At 33.5% G+C, this 15,873-nt stretch overlaps 1 protein-coding gene across 2 annotated transcripts in view; it reads left to right on the forward strand.

Annotated features, from left to right (window-relative positions):
* Positions 1–15,296, forward strand: part of LOC145678777 (uncharacterized) — a 69,068-nt gene extending 53,772 nt beyond the window's left edge. Inside the window, exons 9-12 of one of the 2 annotated variants that reach the window (XM_081749276.1) lie at positions 2,039–2,167; positions 6,162–6,410; positions 10,828–11,016; positions 12,733–15,296. In XM_081749276.1, the coding sequence (XP_081605402.1) occupies positions 2,039–2,167; positions 6,162–6,410; positions 10,828–11,016; positions 12,733–12,878 (713 nt within the window). In that variant the 3' untranslated portion in view covers positions 12,879–15,296. The remainder of the gene's footprint in view (positions 1–2,038; positions 2,168–6,161; positions 6,411–10,827; positions 11,017–12,732) is intronic. The other variant, XM_081749277.1, reaches the window with a different exon arrangement.
* The last annotated feature ends 577 nt before the right edge of the window (positions 15,297–15,873 follow it).

The following is a 15,873-nucleotide window of genomic DNA, read 5'->3' on the forward strand; positions in this document are numbered from 1 at the left end:
TTGTAGATCTCAGCGTGATGAACTACCGGAGCGAAAAAACAGAAAATGGTCAGAAAGTGACACATTATATTTTGCTATCTTCATTTAGGTTTACTACATATCTTTTAGTAAAGAATAACAAAAGAAATTCTTTCTACAAGAAAATTGATTGTTCTATAATTGATTGTCATTATCAATCGTGCTAATTACAATTAGTATATTATATTTGAGACTTATCCGATTTTGGTTTATGGAAACGTTCACGCAGTATAAGTTCGAGGATTTTGCGAGTAGTCATCTAATCACATAAAGTGTGGTCACCTAATTATGTTACTTCCTTATATGTGTCTCAAAATGTTGAAGGTTCAATAAATATATATTATTTTAAATGCATTGCAACCAGTCTTTTTCAAGACTAGTGTACGAGGTATTTGAAACATTATTCATTTCACACATTGAAGAAATAATTAGACGTCGCATTTATTTGAGTACAACAAAAGAAGTTTTTATTTTTATGAAGAATTAGGCTAAACATAATAAATGTTTATTGCAGGGGCGTCATTTCAGACTTCGCTTGAAAGGGGCAAGAGCACCACCGACAAAAGACTTTCACGTTTTGTACTAGTATACTAGTAGACAATTGACTAAAGTATATGCAATCCTCAAACTCTTGGGGGGGAGGCAATTGCCACCTCCTGCCCCCTAAATGACGCCCCTGGCTTACTGTACTCAAATAAGAAGCTCAATTGTTTCTTCAATATGTGAATTCGGAACATTATAAATATCTCAATTCTGCCTGCCTTGGGAAAAGATGACAGCAATACATCTGAAATCAGTGGCGGATCCAAGGGGGGCTATAGGGGCTATAGCCCCCCTTGACGCTCAGATATACACTGGATAAAATGGGCTTCAAAACTGCTTTACACTGGATAAAACGGCAAAATATGGTTCAGCCCCTCCCTTGATCATATCTGGATCCGCCCCTGTCTGAAATAATAGGAATTCATCAAGGCTTCTACGTTTGTCAGAGACAGAGCGACACAGTGCGCTGACCACGTATTCTTTGCTGTGCTTGACGTAGTTCAGCCAATCGCTAATACATGACGTTGGAGTGGCTCAGGCTCACAGCAAGCGCTGTTACACCAAGTGGCTATCAAGCCTTCAACATTTTTGAACATTTATAAGGTAAATATTTGAATGTAAGTAATATGTTATCTGCGTTCATTTCAGTAAGTTTGATATACTCTAATAACACTGAAGCTACAATTACATTTTTATTAATTTTAGTACTAATTTACCAACTTCGAGAATCTAAAATGTTATTAGATGTTTGACTTGAAATATTGGGTTTTGAGGTGTGAAATCGAATGGTCTTATTGTACCACAGAAGAATTTTTAATCACAATGCAGGGTTAGCATAAATGATTCATTCATTTTGAAAAGGCTATATTTTCAAAAGTATTATACGTACACACGTGAAAGATATATGAAAAAAAAAAAAAAAACCTCACCAAGTTTACAACCTCTACAAATGTTCAACATGTGCCCCTTTGGTGACATAACACATGTCCAGACGACGTCTTGTTTTCTTTCTTTCCCTCCATTTTCGACAGATACTAACCTCGTACTGCTACACCCGATCGGAACGATAATGGGTTCGTGCTGCCACACAATACAAACTTGGTGATTTTTGTGGTTCTTTTCATTATATCTTTCATATGTGTACGTGTAAAGACTTTTGAAAATATAGCCTTTTCAAAACGAATGCATAATTTATGCTCACCCTGTAGTTGCCATGCTCAGAAGTTCAATTTGCAACGAGTAGAAGTTAAGGATTTCTTCACGAAAGGTCCTTGCATTACTTAGAAACAAAAGATACTAATTTCCCATTCACAAAGTTTTGATTGGCACATTTTCTTCCAATTGAAAGTGTTGTTAAAATCCGGAAAAATTGATAATTGGTTGGAATTCAGTATATTATATACTTATGCCTTTTATTTATTTATTTATTTATTTATTTATTTTATTTTATTTTATTTTTTTTTTTTTTAAATGGTAGGTTACACTGGTGAAAATTGCTGTGATGTATGTCCGGCTGGGACCTATGGTTTGAATTGTACTTCTATATGTAATTGCCCATTAAACTATACATGTAATCATACTGATGGATTCTGCTACTGTAAACCAGGTATTTATTGAAATTTCTTGCAAATAAATCCTCTCGATTGTTCTTTTATACCTCTCATTTTCCACTTGTCAACTCTTTTTCTTATTTTTTTGTTATTATTATTATTATTATTATTATTATTATGGTGAAATGCTGGCCACATGCTCGAATGGCTTTAAAATGAAATTACTTACATATTTAAACAATTAAATAAAGACAAATAAAGAAAGAAGGGAAAGAAAAAGAAAACCGCACAAATATGAACAACAAAACTTTGAATTTTGTGAATCAGTAATCATATCTTTAGAAAAGAAAAAGGTTGAAGGTGTGGGGATGGCGGGAGAATTTAAAAAAAAAGCATATGGAGAGTTGAAACTCTTGAAGAAAAAAACAAAATTAGTAATTTTTTCTTCTACTCCTTACTATGTGTGTGTGTTTGGAAGGAGGAGGGGGGAGAAGGAGGGTGTTCTAATTTTTGTCTTTGCACTGTTATTCTAAAGAAAATGAAATGAAATATTTCAGTTTTACATCCCACGATTATGCCGGCTAGGCTGAAGGAGACAGTCATGATAAGAAATGAATGCAATGGTGGAATGAATAAAGTAGGAGAAAACGGAAGAACCCCGAGAAAACCGACGAACATGGTGTTTGTCCACCAAAAAGCTCACGTGGTGCAAGCTGGGATCGAACAGGGATCTCAACCACGAGAGGTGAACGCTCTACCATTGAGCCATTGTGGTCCCTTGTTCTAAAGAGTTTGAACATCATCTTTTAGAATTATTGCCACCATAGGACTTCAATATTCAGGAGAATTACTAGGTTTTTCAGAGAGAGACAGAATTTTTTTCACTGGGGAAGCAAGATATTTAGTATTCAGAATATACATATAATATTGTTCACGTGCTAACGTAGAATCACTTTAATTGTAAAGTGGAGAATTTCATTAAAATAATTGCAACATATAAAAGCCAAGAAAAATATATGTGTTATAATCAAATTACAAAATCTCTCCGAGGAGTTTCTCCAATCTTGTCCAACGTGGGTTCCCTGTATTTTTCAAGTACTATTTTCACCTTCTATTATTCAAAAACTCCTCGGGAGAAATTTCCTGAAATCATCACTGGTTACAACTCTCCGATGGGATTTTGAAACAAGGATATTTTCTGAGAAGAGAATATATTTTGTTTGTCTTTCTTTGATGGAAATACATTAGTGTGATGAAGACGAAATAAAGAAGTAGAAATTTAAAATCTTGAGTTCCTTGTGAAGTGTGGTAGCCATAGACTATATTAACATTCTGAAATATGGTTTATCCAACTTTAGCACAATATTTATAAAGGTAACCAAGAAAGTTCTATCCCTTTTTGTGGAGGTCTGTGTTCAAGTGGCCCTCACACCATGAGTTGAATGCGAATGGAGATAAGGTGAAAGTCAGTTCTTGATGAGGGTATATCCAGCATACCACCTGGTTGTAGCAGTTCAGTTACACCATGAACTTCCGTAAGGACAGAATGAACATAGGACGTTTACAGAGCGTCATAAGGATGCTTTACGAGTTCAGATTGGGGTCAAACGCCGCTGCAGCAGGGTGGAAGATATGCCAGGCCTTTGGTGATTGCGTCATGACTACGCGGATAAGTGCAGCGGTTGTTTAACAAGTTTAAAGACTGTGACGAAACACTCGAAGACACACTACGTACCGGAAGACCAACAGATGTACAAAATGAAGATCTTCAAGCAGCAATTGAGGCAAAAAATGGCCAGACATGTGAGGAACTGAGACTACATTTCAGTGTGAGTAGAGAAACCATTCGGCAGCACCTCCATCAACTTCGGAAGCACTACAAGTTGGGTCGATGTGTCTCACATGATTTGCCTCCAGGCCAGAAGGCAACGCAAGCAGACACCTAAGTTTCTTTGCTGTTTCGTCTGAGGAAGGGACCATTTCTGGACAGGGTGTTGACATATGATGAGAAGTGGGTTCTGTACAAAGCTTCACGGCGCCGTCATCATTAGTTAGCATCCCATAAACCGGTTCCAAACCAGCCGAAACCAGCACTGCACCAGAATTAAGTCCTCCTGTGTATTTGATGAACTGCTCGCGGGATCGTGCATCGGGAACTGCTACCAGCTGATCAGAGCATCAATGGAACTGTCTACTGTCAGCAATTGAGAAGTGTTCAAGAAAAACTCAAACCCCTGGAGCCAGTACTTCTGAATCGCAAAGGGGTCCTCCTGTTATAGAACAATGCTAAACCCCACATGGCTAGGATGACCCGTGACACTATTCTACGCCTTGGATGGGGAACACTATTCTTCGCTTCACGGCCCACCAAGTTCTACCGCGATGGAATCCATGCCTTCCAGAACGTTGGCAGAAGGTCGTCGGTACTGATGGGGACTGTTTCTGATCTTCCAGGTACGTCTTAAGTGACATATCGATATTCGAAGGTGGTGGGTGAAAAAGTGATAAAACTTTCTTGGTTACCTTTATAGCATAAGTGGAGTTAGGAATTGTCTGCTCGGGGGGCAAACCTCAAAACAACCGTGACATTTTTATTTTTATTATCTTATAGGCGGAATTTTTATTTTTTGTTAAAAAGTTGGGGGCAATACCCCCCTTATGCCCCCCATAACTCCGCCCATGCTTTATAGACATTGAAAATACATACAAATTCTAAGAAGACAATTACCCTAAATATACCGCTTCAATTACTGGGATGTGATTTGTTGTTTAACACACCCAAATTGTTTCTATACCACCTCTGTGCCATAGATCTCAATCTTATTGGGATTTACAGCGCTTCTCAACAATAGGGGGAGAAAATACAGAATTTTGAATAATGTAGGCTTAAAAATCAGTAAACTCTTTAATAGTATAAAAGAACAAACTTTACTGTATAACCAATACAACTTACCCTGAAAGTTATCTACGAACACAGAAGCGTACGCAGGAATGTATTTTTGGGGGGTTCAAACTCAATATGAGGATATTTTATATTAAAATTCATAAAATTGCCCCTAAAATTAGGTTAAATTTACACAAAAGTTGAAATTTCGGGGGGTTCGGACCCCCAGACCCACCTCCTGCGTACATCCCTGTACGAACAAATTATAAACAGTCTGCTAACTTATTCATTAATTGAATATCTAAAATGGCATATCTGTTTTTAAATTGTTTATAAAGTCTTCTAAATGGTACATTACTTCCTTAATGTAACATTTTAGAAGGAAACGGATGTGAATCTTGTCTATGTAGTACATTCGGAAAATTTGGTTGTGTTTGCATATTTGTGCTTCATATTGTAGGTGTGTATAGATTTATAAGTTGTAAGTTTTACTTCATGTATTAAGTATGGTATACTAGGGACGGTCAAAAAGTTCCCGGAATTCTGTTGTATACTTATGTTGCGGTAATAAAGAGCTACATTCCCTTAATCGCTTTCAAAGTTGACACCTTTAAGAACAAACACGCACACTCTTCCACCGCTCCTGTGATTGGTGGAATCACCGACGAAAGTGTTCTTTTGGTATCTTTCAAAATTCAGACGTCGTATTGGTTTTGATTTCTTCTGTGTTATCGAAACAGAAAAGGCCCATTTTCAGGTTTGGGAAGAGCCAAACATCCCATTATACTGAATCGTTTTTAAGACTATCAATGTCCCTGAAGCAGATTTTACTCAATTTGCACATGAACTTGATGCTTACGCGTTGCTCGATTTGTGAAATTACACCAACTGATCACAATACACTTATTCGTTCAGCTACATTACTCGTACACTGCCTGTTATGACGTATTAATACTTGTCAAATTCACAATTAAACAACCTAAGGGAGTACTCATTGTGATTGCATCAAAATGCCAAAACTAAAAAAACATTCCGGGAACTTTTTGACTAATACTAATACTAATATATACTCTAAGGTAGATAATGAATTATTCTTTGCATTATTTTTAAATCTTAGCTTTTTTTTTTTTTTTTTTGTCAACTTGTTTTATTTACTGTTTCCCTAGGAAACCAATGTGAGCTACCAGAAACAACAATGGTTACCAACGAAAATGAAGTTAATAGTAGTAGTACCGTTACAGATAGCCAGGTTACAGATCTTGATTTTTCAGACGTGAAAACTAGCCCACACGAATCTTCCACCCATGGCACAGCAATACTGGCTACAGTGGTGGTTGTTATTCTTATTATTATATTGTGTTCGGCTGCAGCAGTGTTCATTTATTTCCGTAGACGTGTCGAATCACAAAAAGAAGGTAATTTCTCTCTTTCATTTTTAATGTACATTAAAATAACTTGTTGAATAATAATAATAATAATAATAATAATAATAATAATAATAATAATAATAATAATAATAATTGAAGTGTTTACGACTCATTTTTGTGGGTTTCTCTGTCCTAATACTTCTTTCTACTACATTCTGAGACATTTTCAACAAATTTCGCACGATCCCAGTGAAGTGTTCTCACACTAAAACGTTTTCAATCTACTCATATGTTCCACATATTTGTACGTGTTGTGATCCTTACTACTACTTGCGGCAATTTGATTTCGCAACCCTGCGACTGAATTATGAATTTCACATTTTATCAGCCTTTGTACTGCTGATAAAGACCAAAACTAGTTTCAAGCTGCTCTGTACTGTTTTTGGACTAAAGTTTATGTTTGAAAATAATAAAAATATAAAATAAAATAAAGTGGTTAGTGTTTTCATAACCAATGTTTAACGTGGAATTTGAGAATTTTAGAAACTGTATATTCGACAGAATAAGTGTCTAAATCCTCCTCATCTATTTCTTTACCTGATGATGTATTTAGAGAAAGATTTACAATGAAAATAGAGTAAGTTTGCCAGACGTTCTGGGAAATCTCTGTCTTTCATTTTTTGTTCCGAAGGAAATTGTCTCTCTGTGATGTCACTGGATCCTCTAACATTCTCCTGTAATTTTCCAATATCCTTCTATAAAATTCTATTTCGTTGTTGTCCTCTGCTTAACTTTTTGTTCACACTAAAATTAACGTCAATTTAGAAATTTCTACTAATGGAAGTTTTGTCAAATTTCAGTCGCAGTATTTTTTTTTATTGCTATCACTGAGAAGTTACATGGGAACTTCTGTCAAACTTTTGTATTTCTTTTCCTGCCAATCTTGCTACTCCACGCTATTCTTCGTTTCACATTTTATTTCTATTTGGATTGCTTCTATTTTTGATGAGGTATTTTCCGCTTTGTAAGAAAAGGAAGAATAGCTTTCTTCTTTTTGTTGATTCATTTATTTTATTATTATTATTATTATTATTATTATTATTATTATTATTATTATTATTATTATTATTATTATTATTATTATTATTATTATTATTATTATTATTATTTATATACTAATAATATATTGTAATATAATATAAAACAATATATTGCAAAAGTGTGATATAATAAGGGACTTAGGTATAGTGTTCAATATACTGGTGCAAATCCCGGGGAATGAGAGGAACATGTCCCCTCCAATCTTGGAACTGGGGGGACTGTCACCCCCCAATAATCCGATTTTAAATATGTTTTTTGGGGGAGAAATGTGATTATTTGTGTCCGATTGCCATAAAGGAAAGTGAGATAAAATTGATATCCCTCCAGAATAGCCTCAAATCTGCCCGTCTCCCAATGTTGAAGACAACTCTACTTCCCTGATCCTCCACAGCATTGTTTTTCAACTTCATAAATATTTTAAGCATCGCTTTAAAAAAATTTTGAACGTTCTTACACGAACCCCACCAATGTTGAAGGCAGATTTGTGCCGCTGGTTCGATAGATATTTATGCCTTAATTGTCACTTACAGAACACATGTAATGAAGCGATGAAAATAATAGGCCATCTGCTTAACCAGTTTTCTGTCTTCTGTTAATTAGATACATATTTATTATCATAAAAACTGTTAGTAAGATCAAAATTAGATTACGCATCTATAAGTTGAAGAACATTTGTGATAAGTGTTGAAACGGTTAAAAAATGTTTCATTAAAATAGTGTGCGTAAGTTATGATTAAACTGTTACTGCTAGGTTTAGACTATCCGTCTGACTGATGGAGACCCTTTTTTAAATTGAAACTTCTTCAGGTGCAAGGGCTAAAATTTTATTGCAACTGAGAAACAGGAAACCTATGTTAATCACTAGGCTTCTAACGAACTATTAACTCTAGCAAACAATTGCATGTCTGAGAATTAGAACTTGTAAAATAACTTAGAAATTCACGCAGACTATATTTGTTTATTTATTTTGCCACGTATAACAGAACTAGTATTCCAATTACAATAGGTTTAAACAATTTTTCTCATATTGAAATGTTAATATAGAAGTACACACTCGAATGAAAAAATAAAAATAAAATAAAACCAAAAAGAAGAAAGCAAAAATAAAATAAGAGAAATATCCACAGTGTTGGTATTAGTGTATAAAACAGTTATATAACGAAAGATCAAGTTCTTTATTGACCTTAGATATATCATTGTAACTTCGACAAGTTCAAATCAAAGTAGAGCTCGTATGCAAATAAACTGTACGCGATTTTACATTATGAAATGGCATTCTAGTTCTTAAACAGGTTGTGTTGGTATTAAAATTTTGCATGCTTATACATTCATGATTGTCTATTAAATTATTCATCAATGAAAACAAGAAGATTAATTGAGGTATTTCCCGCCGAGTTGTCAGTGACAAAAATTTAAATATTCTCAATAATGTAGTATAACAAATTCTACTGTCATATAAATTCGTCCTGTACATTTTGAAGTACAAATACCTTAGAAATTTATTGTGTATTCTTTCCATATTTCTTTCATGTTGTTTATGGTTGCGAGACCATACTATTGATGCATATTCTAATTTGCCACGCATTGAACTATTCAATAAGACTGTACAGGCTTGTATGTTAGTAAATCCCCTGGTATTCCTGATTACTGTTAGTAAATCTCCTGGTATTTCTGATTAATGTTAGTCAGTTCCTGGTATTTCTGATTAATGTTAGTAAATCCCCTGGTATTTCTGATTAATGTTAGTAAATCCTTTGGCATTTCTGAATAATGTTAGTAAGTCCCCTAGTATTTTTGATTAATGTTAGTAAATCCCCTAGTATTTCTGATTAATGTTAGTAAGTCCCCTAGTATTTCTGATTAATGTTAATAAATCTCCTAATATTTCTGATTAGAAAACTTAGAGGTTTGTAAGACTTAATGTTTTCTCTGTATGTAAATTAAATCATAGTTTTATTACCTAGAAGTGCACTTAAATCATTTATCTGTTTAACTCTTTATATTATTCCATTAATTTTCAAATAATCAAAATAACACAGAATTACTTTTCTTGAAAAAGTTATTACTAACAATTGATTTATATTAAAAGGTAATTATTTATATCACAAGATGTTCTCAAAGTTATCTATGGGCTCCAGCTCTGAGGGTGCTCCGGTGCACGAGCATCACCACAAAACAGAGAAGAGAAATAAAAACAAAAGAAGAATCAAAATGGAAAAAAAAGATTTCAAAGAAGAGCAAAATTCTAATTTCACCGTTGCATTTCTTAAATGATAGTAGGGCCCGATATTTTAATACAGCAAGAAAGAGGACTACTGTAAAGTTTGGGTAGACTTCACCAGGGATGAAAACATGTAAAATTCCGGAATTGTGACGCTAAAGATATTTTGAGTGATAAATTAAACAAGTGTTTCCCGTGCTATTTTCACCTAAAATTTTTCACATTTGTTATGTCACAAATGTTCATTCCGAATGGCGTGACAAGAGCTCAGATCTGGGCTTAGAACTTTATAATCTCCCTGGTTACGTCATCATATTTTCATTCAAGAATACAGATTTTCAACTGTATAAAAAAAGAAGGAAAAAAGGAAAATAAATACGAACAAAATCAATTTTCATTCAAAATATCTAAAAGTGAATTTTCAGGAAGACCAACTTTCAAAATTTTCCGAGGGCGGACTCTTGCTAAGCCTCAGTAATTATTCAACTCCATGAGATCACCGGGCAAGCGAAAGCACCTCCACTGATTTTTAAAACTCGACACCCTTGTAGTTTACCATAATTTGCACTCACTACTAGCATATCACACGTCTTATTTTTTTTAAACACAAACAAACTATTTGCTGAGCAAAACAATATATTCACATAAAGAACTAAGTACGTGTTACAGTTTCGCCAACTAACACTTTGGCTTCATCAGACACTATCTTGTCAACTAACAACACAGTGTTAATTGGCGAAACTGTAACACGTATTTAGTTTTTTATGTGAATGTATTGTTTTGCTCAGCAAATAGTTTGTTTGTGTTTAAGTATATACAAAGCAAAGCTTCTACTTATGGAAAATATTACTTATTTTTTTATTTGTTCTAATTACTGTGTAATATTACATATAATATTTAATTGTACAGCATAGTGCTGTATTTTTACTTTTAGCTATTTTCAACAGGTTAATAAAATTTATTACTGTTATTACTTAGTTTAGCAATAGACTAAAATTAGAAAAATAAATTTTAAAGATGTGGGCAAGGATCACTGAACATTTCCCTGGATTCTGTGGGAATTTCTTTTAAAAAAATCTGGTAACCTTAAGATAGAAAGATAGCTATAGATATTAAGACTTCCTTTTTCTTTTTGAATTTTAGCAGAAAAAAGTACATCTTTTGCAAACCCAATCTATTTTCAACAAAATTCTAATCGTGGAACTACTGAACCAGTTGTGGGACTAGAGGGAATGATTTCCCAAAATCAAGCTGTTGTCAACAGTATTACTGGTAAAAGCGAAAAAGAAAATCCTGGCGAAGAAGGCAATCAACCTAGGCCGTTAAGTACTGGTAAGCTTCTAATCTGTTAAATAATTATGCTCTGAACTTCATTCTTCTTATCTAGTTGTTCATACATTAGGAAAAAAAATGTGTAAAAAACCTTGACAGTATAGCTGAGAATAGCGTGATAATAAAATAAAATCATTCATTTGTCGCTACATAAACGATATTGCAGGTAAAGATTTATAGGAACTTACTATTTGTGTGATGAAAATAATAATTAATTTAAAATTATTTACTTAAGGACAGTAACTAATGCATTTTTAATCCAATTGGTAAGAAAATAAGTTCTTAACAATTTATTGGAGGTTATTAATCCTTAATATCAGTTGAAGATTATTTATAACTTTACAAGTATATACTAAAACTAACAATCAAGAATGATTTCTTATCCTACATTTGTCTATAACGTCTTTATTTCATGTGTTTTAAGGCTAATTGCATTTGCACATTTTATTTACTTAAATATATATATAAGTAAATATATACATAATGATTAAAGCATCTCTTCACTCCACCACTGTATTCGTTCTTAAATTTATCTACGGTGTCTAATGTATAGTATAGTCTTGTACAGGAAAATTGGCCATCCACTTTTCTTTGATAGTGAATATATTCCTACTGAACTAAACCAAACAAGAGTTAATCTTCTTTCACCAACTGAAATCTTTATATCAAGGCAGTGTTTTAAAGTTTTCTGTGTATTTAAAACAATTTACGCAAAAAGAAGATAACTTTCTGTCTGTAAGTTACTGACACCGTACTAAAATTTCTCCATTTGTTCTGGGAGTAGCTATGTACTTTAGCTGGTGACTGCAAATGACTAGTATTTTGAATACGAATAACATTAACGAGAACAAAATTCAATGTAATAATTTAAAAATCACAAAATATATTGATGTGACACGATCAATGTGCGTAACACCGGCTTTTAACTTACATACCGGCTATTTAAATATTGAAATACAGTGAGAGTATGTTTCTTAAAAGATTGTATTTGTAGTTACATAATGACTGAAAACCACTGAAGAGCTTCTCTTTACTTCCGGGGGGAGGGGACATGGAGAGACTGTGATTCCTCGACAACAACCTTCTGAAAAAAAATTAAAAATATTCCCTTATGTTGTATTATACATGGAAATGCTCATAAACCGAGTTTTTGTATTAACAATTTCCTGCGGAAAAGCTCCTGGAATCTCTACTCGACTAAAGGGTATTCCAAATCCCTGAAAGAATCACTCCCACAGCAGACAACACCTAAATCCGCTCATGCTCAAAACACATTTGTACGAATTAAGACAAGAAGACACACACACACACATACATAAAAAAATTCAATATGGCACATCAAAATATAAACTAGATGAACTTCAAAAACAAAAGATAGGAAAAAGAACAAAAATGCGTTGTCAATTTAGAAATTATTTCTTCATAAGAAATAAAATATTTTTATGTGCAAAACTATTCGTCAACTACTGTGTATAAAAATGGATTTATTAGAGGTACTTATCATCTACTCTGCAGTGACGGTATGTCTTGATAACGAAAAAAACCAGAGGCGGCATGCCATCATCACTGGAAAAACCAGAGGTGGTATGGCATACCACCGCACGACCACTGTATATATATATATATATATATATATATATATATATATATATATATATATATATATATATATATATAATTGCAATATTATTTGTAATTTATTTTACTTCTTTGTAGCTTCATCAGAATGTGCAAGTGACGTGTTTCAACCAATCACAGTAGACGACGAAAACACACAAAAGCTGATCTCTGATGAGGAGGAGGAGGAGGAAGAGGAAGGAGAAGGCGAAGAAGACATTGATACCAAAGATAATAATAGATAATGATGTTTGTTTTGGTCAACTAAGAATGTGAAAATCAGGTTCTGGGGCCTGGATTTAAGACACTAAAAATGCAAAATTACTACTTAAAATACTTAAATAACTACTGAAAGGTGTCAAATAGGAAATAGATACTAAAAGAGTGAGACATAAGTAACACTTTAAAAAATACAGAAGTTGTGACAAAATACATAGCTATTTTTGTACTAGCCACGTGATTTTTGCTACAGTTGTTACTACCACTGCTAGTAAATAATAATAATCTTTATTTCAATGCCACGAACATTCGTCCCGGAAAATTCGGGACCGTCACGTAATCGACATCGGCGTCTCGGGGCCCCGGAAATATTTCTCGGGACGCTTAAATGTCCAGGATTTCAGCGAAGAAGTAAGGGAATATTACAGGTTTTTTTTTTTTTTTTTCACGGGATTAGGTATATAATTATTCTCTTAACAGAAATAAAGTGAAAATTCAACGAAAGAAGTTCTTTGAAGATAACAAACACTGCTAGAACGTATTGTCAATAAATTAACCGTTCTTCTTATTTTTTTTTTAAATTATACTACACGAACAGACATAACGTGTGAAAGGAAACATCATAGCTTGAATGAACTGAAACAGACTTTGAAAGCCACGAAACATAACAGATCCTTATAAATAAGAAAAAAAAAATTTTTGCTTACCAAGGGGAAGGGATAAATAGTCTGCTTAACTAGGAAGGAGAAAATCCACTAAAATGACGAAAAATGTGATCACATAATACTTGAACAACTCTATCTAATGGAGAAAAGTAAATTAGTATATTACATTTCTTTTCATTTTAAATATTTCAAATCCTCTTGTAATTTAGTAGCGTACCGGATTATCATTTTTGAAATATGGCAACCCTACACGAACAGCTTTTTGGCAAAATACAGCACGTGGTATCAGAACACTACATAGAGATGGAATAATAATACCAATGATAATATTAGTAATAATACTAAATAAGAAAACAGTAAAAAAGATGAGCAGTAATATAAAAGACATTGTCGATAAAAGTCAGTTACGCAGAAATAATTCCTTGTCAACACTGTAAAAATTACCAAGATCTCTATCTAAAACAAAGAAAAGCTAAAACAACAGTCTTAAAATTACATTTTAGCTTAATGCTTCAAAACCTCATTGCTTTTAAACTATCAATCAGATCTCATAAAATATAGAATATAATGGACAATTTCCTTAGTTTCACTTTTGTAATGATCTAAGTTATTGTTACATTAAAAAAAATGTTGTTTTAACTTGCAGAAAAGTACTCGTTCTACGACGGCACGGCCGTTCGAAAAGTAACATCCGATTGGTTAAAATAGAAACATCAAAGTAAAGAGGAAGAAGTTATTATATACATTTGAAAACTACTTCTTTGCTCTATTTTTCACCATAGTTTCCATGAAAATTCAAACACTTATCATATATCTGCACGTGCTTAGAAATTCCATCAGCATAAAAAAACTCCCGTCTGTGTCTTGAGCAACAGTATTTCCTGTAGCCTAACCTCTGTGTCACTACGTCATATAACACAGTCCTGGAAAATTGTAGAAATTCATCGGAAAGAGCCGAGATTGTGGAACGTCGATTTTCACAAACTTTTCCATCAACTTTCTGAACGATTCATCAGTAACAGCTAATGGCCTGTCACTCCTCTCTTCGTCATGAATGTATGTTCGTCCAGTTTTAAATGAATGAACCCATTCACGAACAACTCCTTCACTCATCACACTTGGTCCGTACACGGTACAAAGTTCCCGATGAATAGCTGCTGCCGAATATTGTTTTCCCGTAAGAAAACGTATAACGGCTCGCACCTTGCACTTGGCGGGGCTTTCTATTGCAGCACACATTTTGAAGCGATACAAAAGTGGAACTGGTTATCAGACAACCTTCAGTCTACCATGACTGGATGCAGACTGATCTTCCGCGCACGTCTGTAACCAAAATGGTAGTGCTGCCCCCACCACTTCTCGCACAGTGACCAATAGGAGGTTAGTTTCCGAACGCGCCTCGTAATTTATTGACTTCTTATAAACACTGACATAGAGTCCTTTAACAAACTATAGAGAGAAAATAAAATATATTAAAATTACTAATAGCTATGAGCTTATATCAGGTCACTTTGAACTATTTCTAGCTCATTAACGACATGGGAAAATAGGAAGAGTTTCTAGTATAATGATGTATTTGAGACTAAAATCAAACATTTGTAAAGGAACATGTAATCAGGAATATACTGTTTATAATTTCGTTGCTTCATAAAATAAGGCAATAGAAAACAGTTGTAACTTAGCATATAGTATACAAAAGAAATGTTTTCATATGTTTATGTGAATTAAAACCATGTAATTTTTATACTTCTTTGTAAATAAAAGATATTCTTAATGTTATGTATTTTACATATGTATATAAATTAACCATATTTTTACATGTATAAATATGTTTATTGTAATTTGTATTCACACATTTGTTTGGAAAACCAAAAAATTAAGATACGGAAACTTAGTATAACTATATGATGCATTTTAGAGGAAAAATTAATGGAATTAAAACTCTAATTAATGTACTACAGAGCCAAGGAAAGACCAAAGGAACAAAGGAACCTTCTGTGTATTTGGTAGACAATCCAGACAAAAACAGTTCTTAAAACAGTATTTTTCTTTCATCTTGTATAATACTTTCCAAGTGTAACTTTACCAAGAATATAAAGATTTTTGTGAAGAAAATGTGTGTATAACTGAAATGTATGTATAATAATATTTTTAAGTGATACCGAAAACTGCATTTAAACCTGAGAGACATCCCGAAAAGATATTATACAAGATATTCAAAAATCTACAGCATTCACTTTAATAGTACGTGTAAAAATTCCGAGCAGCCATACGGATAGCTGTTCAGGCACGTAGCCTGTTGTATAGATGCTGAATGTCTCTCTAACATGTGGAATCCAACACTCGATATAGATCT

This window comes from Thermobia domestica, chromosome 2, assembly GCF_964235325.1.
Source record: "Thermobia domestica chromosome 2, izTheDome1.hap1.1, whole genome shotgun sequence".
Classification (NCBI taxonomy): Eukaryota; Metazoa; Arthropoda; class Insecta; order Zygentoma; family Lepismatidae; genus Thermobia; species Thermobia domestica.